Consider the following 16,082-nt stretch of genomic DNA (forward strand, 5'->3'; position numbering starts at 1 on the left):
ATTTTGGGAATCTGTCTTTTAATTCAACTTGGGCTGTTTAGTTTCAAGTGGATTTTTATTTTTTCAAATGGAAATTAATCATGCCTCTGTAATGAGACCCTGCCCATCCACTCTTATCTACTGTGCCTGTGGGTTCTGTGTCCCAATTATGTCATTAACTTAAAATCACTTTTCACTTCAAATCACTATCATTCCCCTCCTTATCCCAACCAACTAGAGAACAAGAGGCGTCTGAGAAGCATGGACTGACAAGAGATACAACCAGCAGGACAGGAACTACGAGACAAACACCTGTGACAGGAGGAAACTCCGAGCCATACCACACACCTCCCTGTTGTCAAGGGAAATGGGAAAACATCATTTCAGCCACTGCTGACTGTGAACTTTTTTGTTTGTGAAACAATATGTATTTAGCACTGACCCCATGCTCTATCATGGATAGGCCTAGTAATTCTTAACTTTCTGATGTGCTACAACAGCACAACTAACATTAAGTAATTGGCCTTAGTGTGCAATCTGCTGTAAGTCAATACCACTGGTTACCTGTGTATCTCCTTACAATAAACAATTTACCAGACTAGCTCATCTTTACCTGCTAGTCTTTCTCTTAAACGTCTGAGATGCATTAATTATTTGTCATGGAGACCAGACCACTTGGAGAGTCTCTCTCTCTCTGAAACTTTGGAAAATGGCTAGCTACTCTAGAAACATTGTATCTAACAACAAAGAAACTAAATTAATTGCAGTGAAACCAGACACCAACCAAGTTATCTGTCTCCATCTGGCTGTCTGTTCTTATTCAGAGTGATCCAACCACCATATATCGAACCCACACGTTACAGTGCACTCACAAGGTTATATAAACACAGACATCAGTGACACGTTTCAAAAGGCCACAGCTGACTTCAGATCACCATTTTTAATTTGTTATAAAAATAAAAATATACAAACATGAGCAAAATCAATGAAATTTGTTACTTTGTTGCAATAACCATGCTGTGTTTGTTGTGTGTCTAGTGCAATTATTAAAGAATAAATATATCATGCCAGCCGGCCTTATCAGTCGAATGTCCACAATAGTTTATGCCAGTAAAACCCAAGGAAGTGTCGCTGCTACCAATGCCAACAAGGTAAACAGCAGAAGCAGCACGACCAAACAACGCGAAGTTGTGCAAATTTTGAGTCGCCGCCGCTGCCTGCGGTTGGGTTGAACGGTCACTGTAACAACACTCAGCGCATCTTCCTCCTTCATTGGTCGACCTTGGGCACTAATGATGAAAAGCTGAGAATCGATTTGGCTGGGTTTGATCAGTCTGTGTCTGTTTAACCTCTCCACAATTATTCTAAGACGTCCCACAATCCAGTTGAATCCATTTGGTGCAGTATTTCTTGAATCGCGTCGTGCGCTTTGGAACTGTAAGTTTCCAGTAGGTGCGAGGACTGGGACCTCCAGAGTCTGCCCCTCTTCTGCGTCCTTTTCTGTACCTTCTGAAGCCAGGACCTCCAATTTTTTGAGGAATGTTATGTGTCGGCATATGGGACATATAATCATATCCTTTATTATCCCGCAGTCCTTGTTGACGCTGACCAGGGTTTTGACCAAACAATCATGGCAAAAAACATGTCCGCAACTCAGGGTCCTCTTAAGGCCTGAAAGACACTCGTAGCACACTGGGCATTCGTGTGAGTCCTCCGGTGCATCGTCCCCCTCAAGTGGCTGCATATTCATCCTAAAGGAACTGAGTGAGCAGGACATTTGAAAACGAGTTTTCACCACTGTCACCTGGACCTACCTGTATGGGTGGAGGCGAGAACGTGTTGAACAAGACAAAGCCTTTACTTACGTGCGTACTTTAGAACCCCTCCCCTACTTGGAGCAGTGTAACAAGATTTGTCGTGTTTGGAATGGACCATCACATTCCAATTGAAGAAACGCTTTCTCTCTCTCTCTCTCGCTCGCTCGCTCGCTCTCGCTCTCTCTCTCTCTCTCTCTCTCTCTCTCTCTCTCTCTCTCTCTCTCTCTCTCTCTCTCTCTCTCTCTCTCTCGCTCTCCTATGTATGACCTATGTATTCGCAGCCTACATGAATGAGTAGCCTACAAGTATCCTACTTTAAACATAGCCTATCTCTATCAGGCCACTTTGTAACAAAATTCCAGGTATGTTATCATTCTGTTTGTGTGCAGTTAAGGCAAAATTCTGTGATAAAAGGGAAATGAGACTGATGAATGATGAATCAGTGAAGTGGCCTCATAGCATCAAGTTTGACCTCTAGGTGGAGGCATAGTCTATGAACGTTCTAAACTTGCACCTCAATTAGTCACGTAATCATTAAATAAGTGGTATAAGAGCATAAATCTAAACCTAAACAGAGGAAATGTTGCCGAAGGATAGTAGGTTAGAAAACTGCAGTGTTTTTTGTGTCGCATGCAATAATTTACCACAAAATTATGAGAGAAAGCAATTGTATGACGTATGACGTACATTGACATCACTGCGCTGTATAGGAAGCTACGTTTCATTTCCGAGACGCGTTGGCAATTTCCTAAACACGGGAAGTCGGTCCCTACATTGACAGTCCAAGGATAAGATGTGGTGAATGCTTTCTAGCTGACAAGCTACCGAAACTGGAAACATTGGAGACAGTCGGACATGCGAAGGTAATGAAATCGTCATTTTATCATATCCTGAAATGATTATTCAAGTGTGTATTTTGAGTCCTCCCGACTGTAGTCTACGCTTCCGCCTATAGCCTATCAGTACTCTTTAATACCTTTTCAGTGGCTTTTTAAATTTTGTAATTCACGTAGGTTTTACATTCGCATTTCACCATACCCTATTATGTCTTCATTACTGTGATCAGTGCTAAAATTCACACGGATTTAAAAGTTTATAAATATTCAGTTAATATTTAGCCAAGTCGAATAGGCCTATTACGAGAGTAGCACATTTTCCGTTTCTGTCTATGTTTAATTCAAAAGTAGCCTATGTTCACCTCAAATAGTTTTTAGACCATTTAAAATATTAGTCTACCACATCTTGTGACAATGGATAAATCATACAGGGAGGTAAACTGTTTACACTTAAATTCCAGATTGTACTGTCCCCCCAATGCTTCCAGTGTGTTGTGTTGCCCAGATTAGTGGTGTAATACCACGTGAGAGGACTGTGGTGGGTTTCCAGTACACCTGACACTGGGAGGATGTTAACAACGAAGAGGAACGTGAGGGGAGAGAAACAGGCTGTTCTGGCTTTGACCCCTCACGTCCCTCACACCAGGTCACTTTCCTGAATAACAACAGAAGTGTCAGTAAGGCCCCCCCCAAAAAACGGTTTGCTTCGGTTTGTCTGCAAGTAGCGATAAACTGCTGTGAACACGATGGTAGACTTACATGGCTTAGATGACAAGTCAACCATGTTTGGCTGGGTCAGTTCATCAAATTATGTTCTTTTCTTCAAAAGAGGAACTCTGGTTGAGTGAGTAATTAATGAGTGAGTAACTGTCTGGGACATTACCACAGTCCTGCAGTGGCAGTTATTCGACGCAGCACCCCTCCCCCCCCCTCATGAGTCAGGCCTACTAGGAATGACAGACCGAATGTCAGGACAGTGCGGGTGACCTGACCTACTCAGACTGAGTAGTAGATTCAGTCGATAATGAAAAGGTTAATTGTGTAGGCCATACTGAACATTTAATGAGGGACTTGTTGTCACATCACACGAAGCTCTTTGGAACATTGTCAAATGATGCTGGGATAGCATGGGTCATCAGGTTTTGCACAAACCGGTGGTGTCATTAAAGTAAAAAAGGAGGGACATACCAAAACACTAAGATATTCTTTTCTCAAATTTCTTTCTCAAACATTCAGCTTTTCACTCAAATTGTGAAGCTGATATTATTTATCCAAAAATGTGTACCAAAATCGAAAAATCCCATCTGATAAGTGATCTCAGACTTTTGGACCCTTTAGTCTCATTGATGTCTCACCACACTGCATGTCCAGACTGACTCAAATTATTAGCTTCAGGATATGTATGTTATCAACTCACCTCTCAGTTATAACCCCTCAGGACTTGTTTGTCTGTCCAATACTGATGACTGTGTGTGACTGATGACTGTTTCCTCTCTGCATCCTCAGGTCCCCCTAACATGGAAACAGAGATGATTCCGAAATTTTCATCCAAGGACGAGGAAATCGATTACTGGAAGACACTTTCCCTGAAGTATAAGGAAAGGTATGGAAGTGCCATGTTTGTTTGAGAAAAGTAGGCCTAGTGCTTTTTCTTAGTATGATTTCCATCCCCTCTGTCAAGGCCTCTGGTTCTGTTGCTTTATCCAGTCTTTTGTTGTTGTGGTTAGTTATGTTTGTGCAGGCATCCACACACCAAGCTCTCTGCTCTCTGCTCTGTTACGTAATATGAAGCTTTAGTGTTTGCTCAACGCTATTTAATCGTCTTATATCATCATATCACCTGACTGGCCTTTATTACCTGTTCAGACAGAGGTTTTGTACTATTCATTTGTGGGGCAGTATATCCATTGGCCTAAATTATTAGCATACCAGTGTTTCGGAAATTGTATTGAATAGTGTCCTAATTACTGCCGGATTCAGCTTTGGCCTACTCCTTTCACTAGCACCAGGGAGTGTGCAACCAATCCAGGATCTTATGTCATAGACACTCACTAAGATCCCTGTGGACTCCCACCAACACACAAAGCTTTGAGTAAACCGCTTCGTCATGTAATCAGCCATCTTGACCACAAACAAGCTTTGACCCCACAGTAACACATTAGCTGGAAATATTTGGCAATACAATTTTGACTATTCTATACTGAAGATACATTACTATTGAGGACATTTGTGTAGATGATTACGACTTTAGGAGTTAGCTGAGCTGGGATTTGGTCAGGATCAAACTATTAGGCATGACGTGTTGATGGTTATTGAGTGAAAGTGACTGTCTCATTAAAGTCCACCATTGGTCTGACAGCTGGGTAGGGTTCAGAGGGTCAGTCTGTGTGTGGGGGGTGTACAGAAGGTCACAGGAGGGGGTGAGTATTAATACCTCCAGTGTGTCCCAGTGTCGTACAGCTGCTAGCCCGCTCCTGTTGTCTCCGAGCACTGCTGCAGCGGCACTCAGGCAGTTAAAAACCAGGAGTTTTATAGAGAATTCCTGCCTCGGAGGAAGGGGGAAAACACGTCACGGAAAAAGAACACCAAGTCCCAGAGTTAACCAGCCGCGGGTTACCTCACACACATATTTGGGTGTTGACGCTGTCAGAGGAGACCACTTTCAAGAAGAGTATACAATGTTTTGTTTTTGTTTCACTCCAATGTTTTTATTTTTTTATCTTTTAGAGTCTGTATGTTTCTTAGCTGTTTTTTGTCACGGTGATAAAGTGGGCTGAGCATAGAGGCCATAGGAAAGAGCGAGTTGTGGGGTGCGAAGGGAAGGCCTTGGTGAACAGACGTGCCATTTGACCCTGGGAGCTGCTGATGAGGCGGACCCAGGGCTTCTGGAATGCGTGGAATGAACTAATAGGGGGAATACCTTTTTAGGCTAAGCTATGGGCAACGGCCCCTGCCTGTGATTATGAGGCCTCGGCCAGAACGGCTAACCTCAACGCCGTCTGAACCAGATAGCCTGTTGTCCTCTGTGTGTCCACGGGCCAGCTCCTGTACAGGGGTCAGCCCCGCCACGGCGCAGTGACACATCCTGTGTGTGTGTGAGCTCATATCCTCATCCTGTCTCCAGACCCCCTGGTGTCCTGCTGCCGACCCCTGACCTGAAGCTCCTGCTCCTCCGCAGAACTTGGGCCAGAAGGCCTGTTTCCAGCCATCTGCTAGCCTCCTTTCAGGAACTAATTAAGAGCTGTCTGTCCCTCCGTTGTGCACAGTCTGGTTGACGCTCAGCCCGGCTTGGACGGTTTCTGTGTCGCTGTGTTCTATTGAAGGGAGACAACATTGCTAGCAAAACTCAGGGCTTTTTTCGACAGACTGTGTTTCGTCCCGTGGCCACACGACGAAGAGAGCTCCAACAATTCGAAGCTGCACGACTCACGACCCGTGTATCGCCACAGAGTAGACCGTGCCACTCGGGCCTTGAAGCCTGCCATTCCGCCCCTCGGATACATTCCGCGGAACGAGCGTATCTTCCGTGTGGCTCCGTGCACCCTAAGCCTCTCCATGCCCTCGCTGTGTTTCTCCAGTTACCATGACGCCCAGGAGGAGCTGCAGGAGTTCCAGGAGGGCAGCCGGGAGTTGGAGGCCGAGCTGGAGGCCCAGCTGGGCCAGGCGGAGCACCGGCTCCGAGACCTGCAGACGGAGAACCAGAGGCTGAAAAGCGACGTGGACTCCCTCAAGGTAACTTAAGCCTGACCCGTTAGCCCCGGCCTTGCCTGGATGCCTCTTACAGATCTCCCCCACCTGGGAAACAGGACCCAGCGCCAGCTAGGTGGCCGAGTGAGAAGTTGTCACTCTTGGCTGGCTGTGTGTGTGTGTGTGTAAGGTTGTGTGTGTGTGTGTAAGGTTGTGTGTGTGTATGGGTGTGTGTGTGTATGGCTGTGTGTTTTAGCGGGCAGGGAGGTACTGCATGCCGAATACAGAGCCAGAGGTAATCCTGCAGTGCACCATAATAGGATGTCAGGATCAAAGAGCAGGAAATAGCAGACGGCAGGGACACGGCGGACCTCAGGGTGCTCGCCCCGGTTTGATGCCTGCCCCGCCGTTTTATCTTCCTATTTCTAAAAATAGATGCACACGTGTTTCTGTTAATGGAGGGGGGGTCCTGTTGTGGTAGTAGGGTGTGAGAAGAGCAGGGCATGTGACATGAACGGGGGTGGAACCCTGCTCCGGTCATGATCCCGGAGGGTCCGGGAACGTTGACCAGCCTTAAGCCACGCCTCTTACCCCAGAGGACCCCGCGCTCATCTCCTCCCTTCCTCTCCTCTTTTCCCCCTTCCAACCCAGCCAGCTCTCCACAGGCGGCCTTAGATGGCACCAGAGGACAGGGAGTGAGGGGAGAACTGGTTAATAAAGACAAGACCGTGTCGGCTGGCGCAGTGTCTCAGCTTTCATACATCATATCCGCGCGTGTCACCTTTTTTTACTCTCAGACGGCAACATGCCCGCACCCGCTTGTCCCCGTGTGTCAACGTCCTCTTCTCTCTCGTCTCCCTCTCGTCTCCCTCTCCTCGCCCTCTCTCTCTTCTCCCTCTCCCTCTCTCTCGTCTCCCTCTCGTCTCCCTCTCCTCTCCCTCTCTCTCGTCTCCCTCTCCTCTCCCTCTCTCTCGTCTCCCTCTCGTCTCCCTCTCCTCTCCCTCTCTCTCGTCTCCCTCTCCTCTCCCTCTCTCTCGTCTCCCTCTCCTCTCTCTCTCTCTCTCTCTCCTCTGCTCCTTGTGCAGGAGAAGCTGGAGCAGCATTACTCCCAGAGCTACAAGCAGATCTCCGTGCTGGAGGACGACCTGGGCCAGACGCGCAGCATCAAGGAGCAGCTCCACAAATACGTCCGAGAGCTGGAGCAGGCGAACGACGACCTGGAGAGAGCCAAGAGGTCAGCAGGCTCGGGACACCCCTCCGGTCAATGACGCTGGCTGTCAAGCTCGGGAGTTCCTGCTTAATTCGTGATCGAGCGTCTTTGAATGATTAATGATCCCCGTGTCCCCGCGTAGCCAGATGCAGGCTGCAGGCTACGATTTCTTCTCCTGCAGCTTGCTTCGGGGCAGGATCCCCGCAGGTTTGCTCACAGCTCCAACCAGGAAGTGACGTGGTGTTTGACTTGTTGTTCTCCCCCCCCCCCCCCCCCCCAGGGCCACCATTGTGTCTCTGGAGGACTTTGAGGGCCGCCTGAACCAGGCCATCGAGAGGAACGCCTTCCTGGAGAGCGAGCTGGACGAGAAGGAGTCTCTCCTGGTCTCGGTGCAGAGGCTGAAGGATGAGGCCAGAGGTGCGGTACAGAGCCTCGCTACTCCCCCTATGCTAACCACCCCCCTCCCCCCCTCCCCTCCCCCCCACACCCTCTCTCTGCTCCTGGCCCGTCTAATATCTGTGTGTGGTCCAGACCTGAGGCAGGAGCTGGCCGTGAGGGAGCGCAGCACGGACGTGACCGGGATGTCAGACCCCGGCTCGCCCACCCTGGAGCTCGACAAGACGGACTCGGCCGTCCAAGCCTCGCTGTCTCTCCCCGCCACCCCCGTGGGAAAGGGCGTGGAGCACCCCTTCGTCAGCTCCAAAGGTCGGCCCCCTCCCTGTCCGTTCCCGGGGTCGGTTCCGCGGGGGCGTTGTCGGACTGTGTCGAGTCGAGTAGACTTGTGTCTTAACCCCCCGTCCGTGTCTCCTCTGCACAGCCTTGACCAACGGCTGTGGAAGCTCTCCCCTGACCCCCTCGGCAAGAATCTCTGCTCTTAACATCGTCGGTGACCTTCTGAGAAAAGTTGGGGTAAATATCATTTATTCCAAAATGAAAAAGAAGTATTCCAAAAGGGGTAATTGCTGCGACGTGTCTGCCATGAGACCAACGGTGCCGACAAGATAAAGTATGTCGTAAAATGCATAGAGATGATGAGCAGGCATTTCTTTTTTGGGGGATGGGGGGGAGTGACTACACCAGTAAGTGCTGCCTTGGTCACCCACTGACCGTCTGAGAAGCAGGTGTGTGTGTGTCCTAAATCAGCGGCTCTCTGGCTTGTGATTAGGCTAAATGTTGGCCGTGGTTCTGCCTGTCCCCAGGCGCTGGAGTCCAAACTAGCTGCTTGTAGGAACTTCGCCAAGGACCATTCGGCCAGGAAGAGCTACTCCACAACCAACGGCACCCTCATCAACAGCAACGCCACCAAGTTCTCCCACTCTCTGCACACCACCTACTTTGACAAGACGTGAGTGTCTCTGGTGTAATCTTCACCCCCCCCCCCACACACACACACACATACACGCACACACACACGTTATCCCCACCTCACTTGACCCTGACAAACACAACTTGCCACTACACACACACACACACACACACACACATCCTTCACACATACTCACAATCTGCCCACACACACACACACACAAACAACAAAGTGCACTCTGTGTCTACACTCCTGTGATTCAGACAGAGCCAAGATGCGGTTGAAAATGTGACTCACCGGCAGTTTTATCCACCTCTCCTGCAGGACTGTGAATGGACTGGACAACAGCACTCTGACTGCCATGGCGTCACCCAGGACTGTGTCCCCCCCTGGCATGCTGCCACTCATTGTGTGAGCCCCCCTCCCCCCCTCACTCCACCCACTGTGCCCCCACATGCATACCTCCCAAAGCAAGGGAACAGACACAACCCTGGAATGACCGTTACATTGTGTCCGGTGTTTCTCTTTTTGATTGAGAGGGAGAGATGGTGTGTGATGAGTGCATGTGCGCTTGAGTGCAAGAGAGAGGGCGTTTGTGTGTGTGTGTGTGTGTGCCCGCGCGTTTGAGAGAGAAACTTGAATATACACACTTGACATGCCTCACTGTTTGCAGCTGTAAATGTTCCCATTAGTCTGCGTGTGCCCGGGTTGTGAGTGTGTGGGTCGACCGCACACAGACACGTAGCCTGCCTGCTAAGACCTCCAAGTCTCCAAGTGGTTCCAGGATGCCCCACTTCCACATATCTGCTCAAACCACTCCACCTGACAAGAGTCTTCAGTTAGACCGCAAAACAGCAAGAAGGATCGTTCTGTCTTATTTACCTGTTCAGTTTGTTGCACAGCCTAAGATCATTTCTACGTAGCATATGTTATATGAGAGAAAGAAAGAAAAAACACAACACCTAAAAGGGATATGTTTCAAGTTTGAAGTTAATCAAATTGTATTGTATGCTTTGACATTTCCTACGTGTTCGCTTGCACAAGTGTGTGTGTGGTGTGGGGTCGGAGGAGGAGGCTGGGGGAGAGGGGCCACTTGTCCAGGAGGACTGAGGTGAATGTTGCCCGTGTTCAGAGCCACGTGCGGGTCTACCCGCTGCTCCTCCTCTGGATGCAGAGCAGCCAGGGACCCAGCGGGAGGTCAAGCTCACAGGACGCTCCATGATGGCTATCATGATGGGACTGAAGCCATGCTGATCCTGGATATCTCCATGTTCAGGCTGCTGACATTTCAGGGACATTTCTTGCAACCTCTTGTCCCCCCCCCCGTCCCCCCCCGTAATGGTTCACCGGATATTCTGTTTCATGAAGTAGGCCAACGCCGCTGAACCGAATACAGTATTTATTATTTCTAACGTGGATCCCTTCGCAGGACAGGTCAGTTGGACGACATCAGTTGGTTTTGGTGTGTTTTGTCACAAGGCGGCACCCTGTTTGATTCTGTGTTTTTGTGAACCTCTTATTTTGATGTGCCTCTTGCTTTTTTTAAATTGTGGATTTGATATTATTTAGGCTTGTTATTGATCAAACAACCCATACTGGCAGTTTGAATCCATTAGACTCTACATTACCTGGTCTCCCCATCATCTTTGCAGACTTTTACCATCGTCATTTGGGGCACTTAATCCAAATAGTATGTGTCAACTTTGGCTAACATGTAGTTGCTGTGAGCAACCTGTGGGCTGGTTGCTATGTTCCCATGTATATATTGTAGCCTTATAAGAATTGTAACGTTGCCTACCACGTTTGTACATATTGACATTTGGCATTACAGCTTTATTTATTTAAGATTCTTTATAGCATGTTTTGAAAGAAGAATGTGTGTTTTACAATTGTACAACGGTTAAAAATTATGTTATGTGCAATCAGTTCGGTCTATTAAAAATAAATAAAGATATGAATTCTGAGTAGATGGTTTGATTTTGCTTGTCACAATACTAGGGAGTACACAGTAGGGAGTCAGGTGGCTGAGCGGTGAGGGAATCGGGCAAGTAATCAGAAGGTTGCTAGTTCGATTCCCGGCTATGCCAACCAAATGACGTTGTGTCCTTGGGCAAGGCACTTCACCCTACTTGCCTCGGGGGAATGTCCCTGTACTTACTGTAAGTCGCTCTGGATAAGAGCGTCTGCTAAATGACTAAATGTAAAAATGTAAATGTATTACACAAAACGTTGAACTATGAAACTATAAGCATGGAAAAAATGTATGCAACTGTCGTAAAAAAAAAAAGGAACATTTTAGGGTGGGAACATTGACCAAATTCTTCACATCGTGAGTATAGACAAGCAGGCCTAAACAGATATAGCCTTAACCCTTGTGTTATCTTCGGGTCATTCTGACCCATCAGTCATTGTGACCCACCTTCGTATTGCGACAGATTTACCGCATACAAAGACAAAGTGAAGCATTTTCTTTTAACAGCTAGGCTGTCTCAGACCCCCCACATTGCAAAGGTTAAAAGAAAATTATTTTAATTTGTTTTTGTATTGGGTAAAATTGGGTAAACACAACGATGGTTCGTTATGAACCTTTGGGTCATGTGACCCGAAGGCAGCACGAGGGTTAAGCAGATCACAGGCCAGAGTCTTCCAGCCTCTGTCTGTCTATCAGCCTTGTGTGTCTGCAGCTTGACCCACTCTAAGGTCCTAGGTGTCACAGGCCCAGCTTCTTCTCAATGGCCTCCCTCAGGTTGTTCTTCTGGATCTAGAAAAGGCAGAGAGACGGCAGCAGCCCTCAGTAGGTGTACAGTCCAGCTATCTTCACTTAGTTCTGCACACCTGGCTCCTTTTAGCCTCACCATTGACCACATACCTTCCCGGAGGCTGTCAGAGGATACCCATCCACAAACTCCACATAGTGGGGGATCTTGAAGTGAGAAATCTGAGAGATGGAGCCAATACACTATGTTTACATGGAGATATGAAGGGAGTTTGACCATGGATCACAGGTCTCGGTGCCCACCACTATCTCACCTGGCCCCTGCAGAAAGCTTGGATCTCCTCCGCACTGCAAGTTTGGCCCTCCTTTAGCTTGATACAGGCACACACCTGTTCTCCCAGCCTCTCATCCTTCACTCCCACCACCTGCCGCAAAGAAAGACACATTTAGTCGTTTCGATTCAGACCAACTTTTCTAGACTGCTCTCTGTTGCCCTCTAGTGACAGCAGTCCTTACCTGCACCTCCTGGACTTTGGGGTGTGCGTGGAGGAACTGCTCTATCTCGGCAGGGTAGATGTTCTCCCCTCCTCTAATGATCATGTCCTTGATGCGGCCCTCGATACGGCAGTATCCGAAACTGTCTAGGCGGGCGATGTCCCTGTGTAGGACAACCGAACACGGCAGTCAGAGCTAAGCTCGCGTCTCACTCCCCATCAGTCTTCCAGTGTGGTTATGGGCTGTACGACACGTACCCGGTCTTGTACCAGCGATCTGTGGAGATGCACGCCCTGGTGTTGTCCTGGTCGTCCCAGTACTCTAGCATCACGCAGTAGCCTCTGATATGAAGCTCTCCAGAGGCTCCCAAAGGCACCAAATGCCCACTGGAGGGGTCCACCACTCTGGCCTGGACAACATACACACACACATACAGAGTTGCGTGTGAGAGCAAAGCTAGTACACGATCATGTGGTCATCATCGGTCGACATGGAAACTGATGACACAGCCAATCTACCTCAGTGTGATTCAGGATACACCCAATGGTGTTCATCTTCAGCTCCTCGTTGTCCAATGGGAAACCCAGAAACGTCCCAGGGCTGTTCTCCGTGGTACCATAAGCTATCTGACGCCAAAACGCAGAAAAGCAATGAAGACACTTGACATTTAGGTTTTCCCTTGACAGGGTTCTTTACAGGAAGCCGGGAAACTCACCATCATCTCTTTCACGTTCATGTCTCTCCTCAGCTTCTTCATCACCTCCTGAGGACATGGAGATCCACCCATGATCCCAGCCTCAACGGAGGACAGGTCATACTTATCGAAATCAGGCTGCCCGAGCATGTCAATGTACATGGTGGGTGTCCCATAAACAAATGTGCACCTAGAATACCAATAGAAAACAATAAACATACTTTTTTTTCTCATTTCCTTTAACCTCTCCACCCAGCCAACCCCAATACTCTCTCTCTCTCTCTCTCTCTCTCTCTCCCTCTCTCTCTCTCTCTCTCCCTCCCTCCCTCCCTCCCTCCCTCCCTCCCTCCCTCCCTCCCTCCCTCCCTCCCTCCCTCCCTCCCTCCCTCCCTCCCTCCCTCCCTCCCTCCTTCCCTCTCGCACTGTGGCCCGGGCATAAAGGCATACCTCTCCTCCTGAATGGCCTGCAAGCTGGCACGGCCGCTGTAGTCAGTGGAGGGGAAGACCAGCGTGATTCCGTGCACAGCCATGCACATCCCTCCCAGCACGGAGCCAAAGCAGTGGTACATGGGCACTGGAATACACACCCGCACCTGAGGCTACAGAAAGAAGGCACAACAAAGGCCTCAGGTACCTGCTGTCTCTGCATGTGAACGCATGTGTTGGCGATTATAGACGTGTGATCGAATACATGATAGTAGATTATGTCCGGCACACTGACCCTCCAGCTGTACCCTACTCTCAGGCCCATGAAATAGGCGTTGTTGACGATGTTGTGATGGGAGAGAGTGACGCCTTTCGGACTTCCTGTTGTGCCCTAGAAACAGGCCCCAAGACACGTAGCTTGATGAGAGGCTGACATGAATATTAGCGGCCGGCTTATGACACGTTACTAGCAGCGGTGTGGATAAGGAGATGGGGGAGTTACTGATGTGAACTGAATGTTGATGGGGTCGTCAAAGGACAGCGAGCTCTGCAGAGCCTGCAGCTCCTGGTGCTGCTGTCCGGAGGCTGCCTGCATCACATCATCCACGTGGATCATGCCTGGCTGTCTGCTGTCCGTCAGTATCACCATGCACAGGTCTGGCAGTCTGACACACACACACACACACACACATACATGCATGCCCACAAATACAGTAAACTCACACAAACACACAGGTTGGTTACAGTGCTACATTCAGAGTCGGTTTACAACAGTGTACACTCTCATATTTATACTGTTATCAACACCAACAGTCTACTGTCTACATACAGTTTATAACGACGACAAAATACCTGGCACTCTTGAACAACCCTGCTGCCCCTGAGTCAATCTCTGGACAGATCTCCCGCAATATCTCACAGAACTTCTGGGTTTTAAACTGGGTTGGGCACACCACTGCTTTACACTGGACCTGAACAGCACAGGCAATGAAAACAACAGAGATAATGGGTCAACTATTCAGATTGTGTGTTGGACCGTGAAGAATTGTCTTTGGTTACTATTAGCTATTTTAAGCAAACATCTTTCTGTTGTAGAACTATGTTTGAGCTCAACTAGCTTAACTAAAGTGTCCTCTAAATGAATAAAATGAAATGCAACTGTCCACATACCCTCCTCAGAGTGAACTCCACTTCCTTCAGCTGATAGGCTGGGTTCACTGATACCTGCGGGAAAAGCAGTTCCTTATTTTATTTTGTGAAAGTTTACATGATCAAAGCTATTATGTTGAAAAAGAAAGACCATGCTATGTTTCATTTACCGTGCTACATGTGATTACTTTCAATCATCCATACAATGTCTTTGAACCCTGTGCCTACCCCAGATTTTCAATCGGCTCGGCTCACCAGAATGATGCCAGCCTTGGCAGAGGCAAACTGGAAGAGGAGCCATTCATAGGTGTTGGGCCCCCAAACTGCCAGCCTCTCTCCCCTCTTCAGACCCAGGGCCAGCAGGCCTGCAGCTGCCTGGTCAACCTGCAGCACACATGGAACATGATAACATTCAGCATTTACCTATGCATTACAATGAGACTTGACTTGTTCGTAGTTTTGTTTAGATGAGCATGCAAGAATCAAGGTGTTAATCAAGAATGCCCTGGTGGCTCACCAGGTAAGGGTGTGTACCACTAAGGCAAAGGTCTTAACACTGTGGCCTGGGTTCAATTCTAGCCTGTAGCCTTTCTGCCCCTCACAATGTTAATACGTAACCACCACAGGCTGAAGTCCAACAAGACCATGAAAGCACTCGTAAAGTTACACCACGGCTCTCAGTACTTTTGATCAGAAAACCAGAAAGAAATAACTGATTATTTAAAAGGGATGAAGGTGAGCGAGTGGCGCATTGAGAGAGACTGGAGAAACCTGACTGGGTGTGCCGGAGGGGGACTCACGTCCTGGTTGAACTGGGCAAAGGTCTTGCGTATGCCGTCCTGTCGGAAGACCAGGGCCTCCCGTTCAGGCCAGCGACGGGCTGCGGCGTCCAGGCTCTGGCCCACGGTCAGAGGGAGCAGGGAGACCGAGGAGGTGCCGTGGACATAGCTGCCGGTCAGGGTGGGGACGTGCGGGGGGCTGTCAACATTGAGGGAGCTGGGGGAAGAGACATTTTTCCGAGAAATGGACGGTGCAGAGAACGAGAATGAGGGTTTGGTCTCATGGGAGTGGACTGTGAGGGAACATGGGAGTCTGTAAATACAGAGGCATGGGGGGGGATGCTCGGATCTCTCTTGTGGTGTTTCGTAACCGCTGACCACTGTGGGCCGCTCTCCAAGGAGCCATAGCAATAACACTCTCACTCGCTATACCCATGGGGGTCACAGAAGCGATCCAGCCTTTCGGAGGAGAAACCTGAGATAACGCATGCGAGGAAAAATACGACCAGTGCCAAGACAACCATTTAGAACCCCAGATCTAGTGGCAAAGACCTAGCAAAAATATGGATTGCGTAATCAGTCCAAATATTTATGAAATGGAACTCATGCAGGCATTGTTCCTGTGCAGGGATATGAACAGGCACTGAAAGAGATATACCCTGAAACAACATGTAGTTCATAAACACTGGAAATCTAAAGGTTGAAGGGCAATGGTATTTCAAAGAGAGAGTTGAACTTACCGACAACAGAGCCAGTTCGTGTTAATGGGAATCCATGTTTTTTTCAATGTGCGTGCACTCATGAGGCATAAGTTGTGAGAGTAGGACCTGAGTAGTAACGAGGGGAGTCGAGCAGACATGGTTCCAGGCAGGCTGTGAGAGAGACAGTTGGACCCAAGGAAGCCAGAGCCCTGGCTACTCTTAACTCACATAATCTTTAACTCTGCACTCTGGTTGGTTGGAGTAAATTGCACATAACTGGAATGCAG

General features: G+C 48.6%; 3 protein-coding genes and 1 long non-coding RNA gene across 4 annotated transcripts; 1 reads left to right on the top strand and 3 right to left on the bottom strand.

Moving 5' to 3' along the window:
- Window positions 1-904: 904 nt before the first annotated feature.
- Window positions 905-1,861, bottom strand: LOC134009623 (RING finger protein 222). The gene has a single exon (XM_062449183.1). It carries the CDS (start codon window positions 1,754-1,756, stop codon window positions 1,082-1,084), a length of 675 nt encoding a protein of 224 aa, XP_062305167.1. The 5' UTR covers window positions 1,757-1,861; the 3' UTR covers window positions 905-1,081.
- A 641-nt stretch (window positions 1,862-2,502) lies between these two features.
- ndel1b (nudE neurodevelopment protein 1-like 1b) lies at window positions 2,503-9,774 on the top strand. The gene is made up of 9 exons (XM_062449195.1): window positions 2,503-2,659; window positions 4,139-4,235; window positions 6,211-6,364; window positions 7,405-7,553; window positions 7,810-7,946; window positions 8,061-8,234; window positions 8,347-8,438; window positions 8,729-8,874; window positions 9,160-9,774. Exons 2-9 carry the CDS (start codon window positions 4,150-4,152, stop codon window positions 9,248-9,250), a joined length of 1,029 nt encoding a protein of 342 aa, XP_062305179.1. The 5' UTR covers window positions 2,503-2,659; window positions 4,139-4,149; the 3' UTR covers window positions 9,251-9,774.
- Window positions 9,775-10,317: 543 nt separating this feature from the next.
- Window positions 10,318-11,200, bottom strand: LOC134009638 (uncharacterized). The gene is made up of 2 exons (XR_009928259.1): window positions 11,057-11,200; window positions 10,318-10,829 (listed from the first exon to the last, which is right to left on the bottom strand). It is a non-coding gene; the product is annotated as an uncharacterized LOC134009638 (long non-coding RNA).
- Window positions 11,201-11,461: 261 nt separating this feature from the next.
- On the bottom strand, window positions 11,462-15,974 carry LOC134009645 (medium-chain acyl-CoA ligase ACSF2, mitochondrial-like). The gene is made up of 15 exons (XM_062449215.1): window positions 15,835-15,974; window positions 15,116-15,311; window positions 14,571-14,699; window positions 14,337-14,390; window positions 14,019-14,137; window positions 13,669-13,831; window positions 13,462-13,557; window positions 13,188-13,339; window positions 12,762-12,930; window positions 12,565-12,672; window positions 12,304-12,455; window positions 12,068-12,209; window positions 11,866-11,976; window positions 11,705-11,773; window positions 11,462-11,596 (listed from the first exon to the last, which is right to left on the bottom strand). The coding sequence occupies exons 1-15, from the start codon at window positions 15,951-15,953 to the stop codon at window positions 11,546-11,548; spliced, it is 1,830 nt and encodes a 609-aa protein (XP_062305199.1). The 5' UTR covers window positions 15,954-15,974; the 3' UTR covers window positions 11,462-11,545.
- Between the last annotated feature and the right edge of the window lie 108 nt (window positions 15,975-16,082).

The sequence above is a fragment of the Osmerus eperlanus genome, chromosome 2 (assembly GCF_963692335.1).
Source record: "Osmerus eperlanus chromosome 2, fOsmEpe2.1, whole genome shotgun sequence".
Lineage (NCBI taxonomy): Eukaryota > Metazoa > Chordata > Actinopteri > Osmeriformes > Osmeridae > Osmerus > Osmerus eperlanus.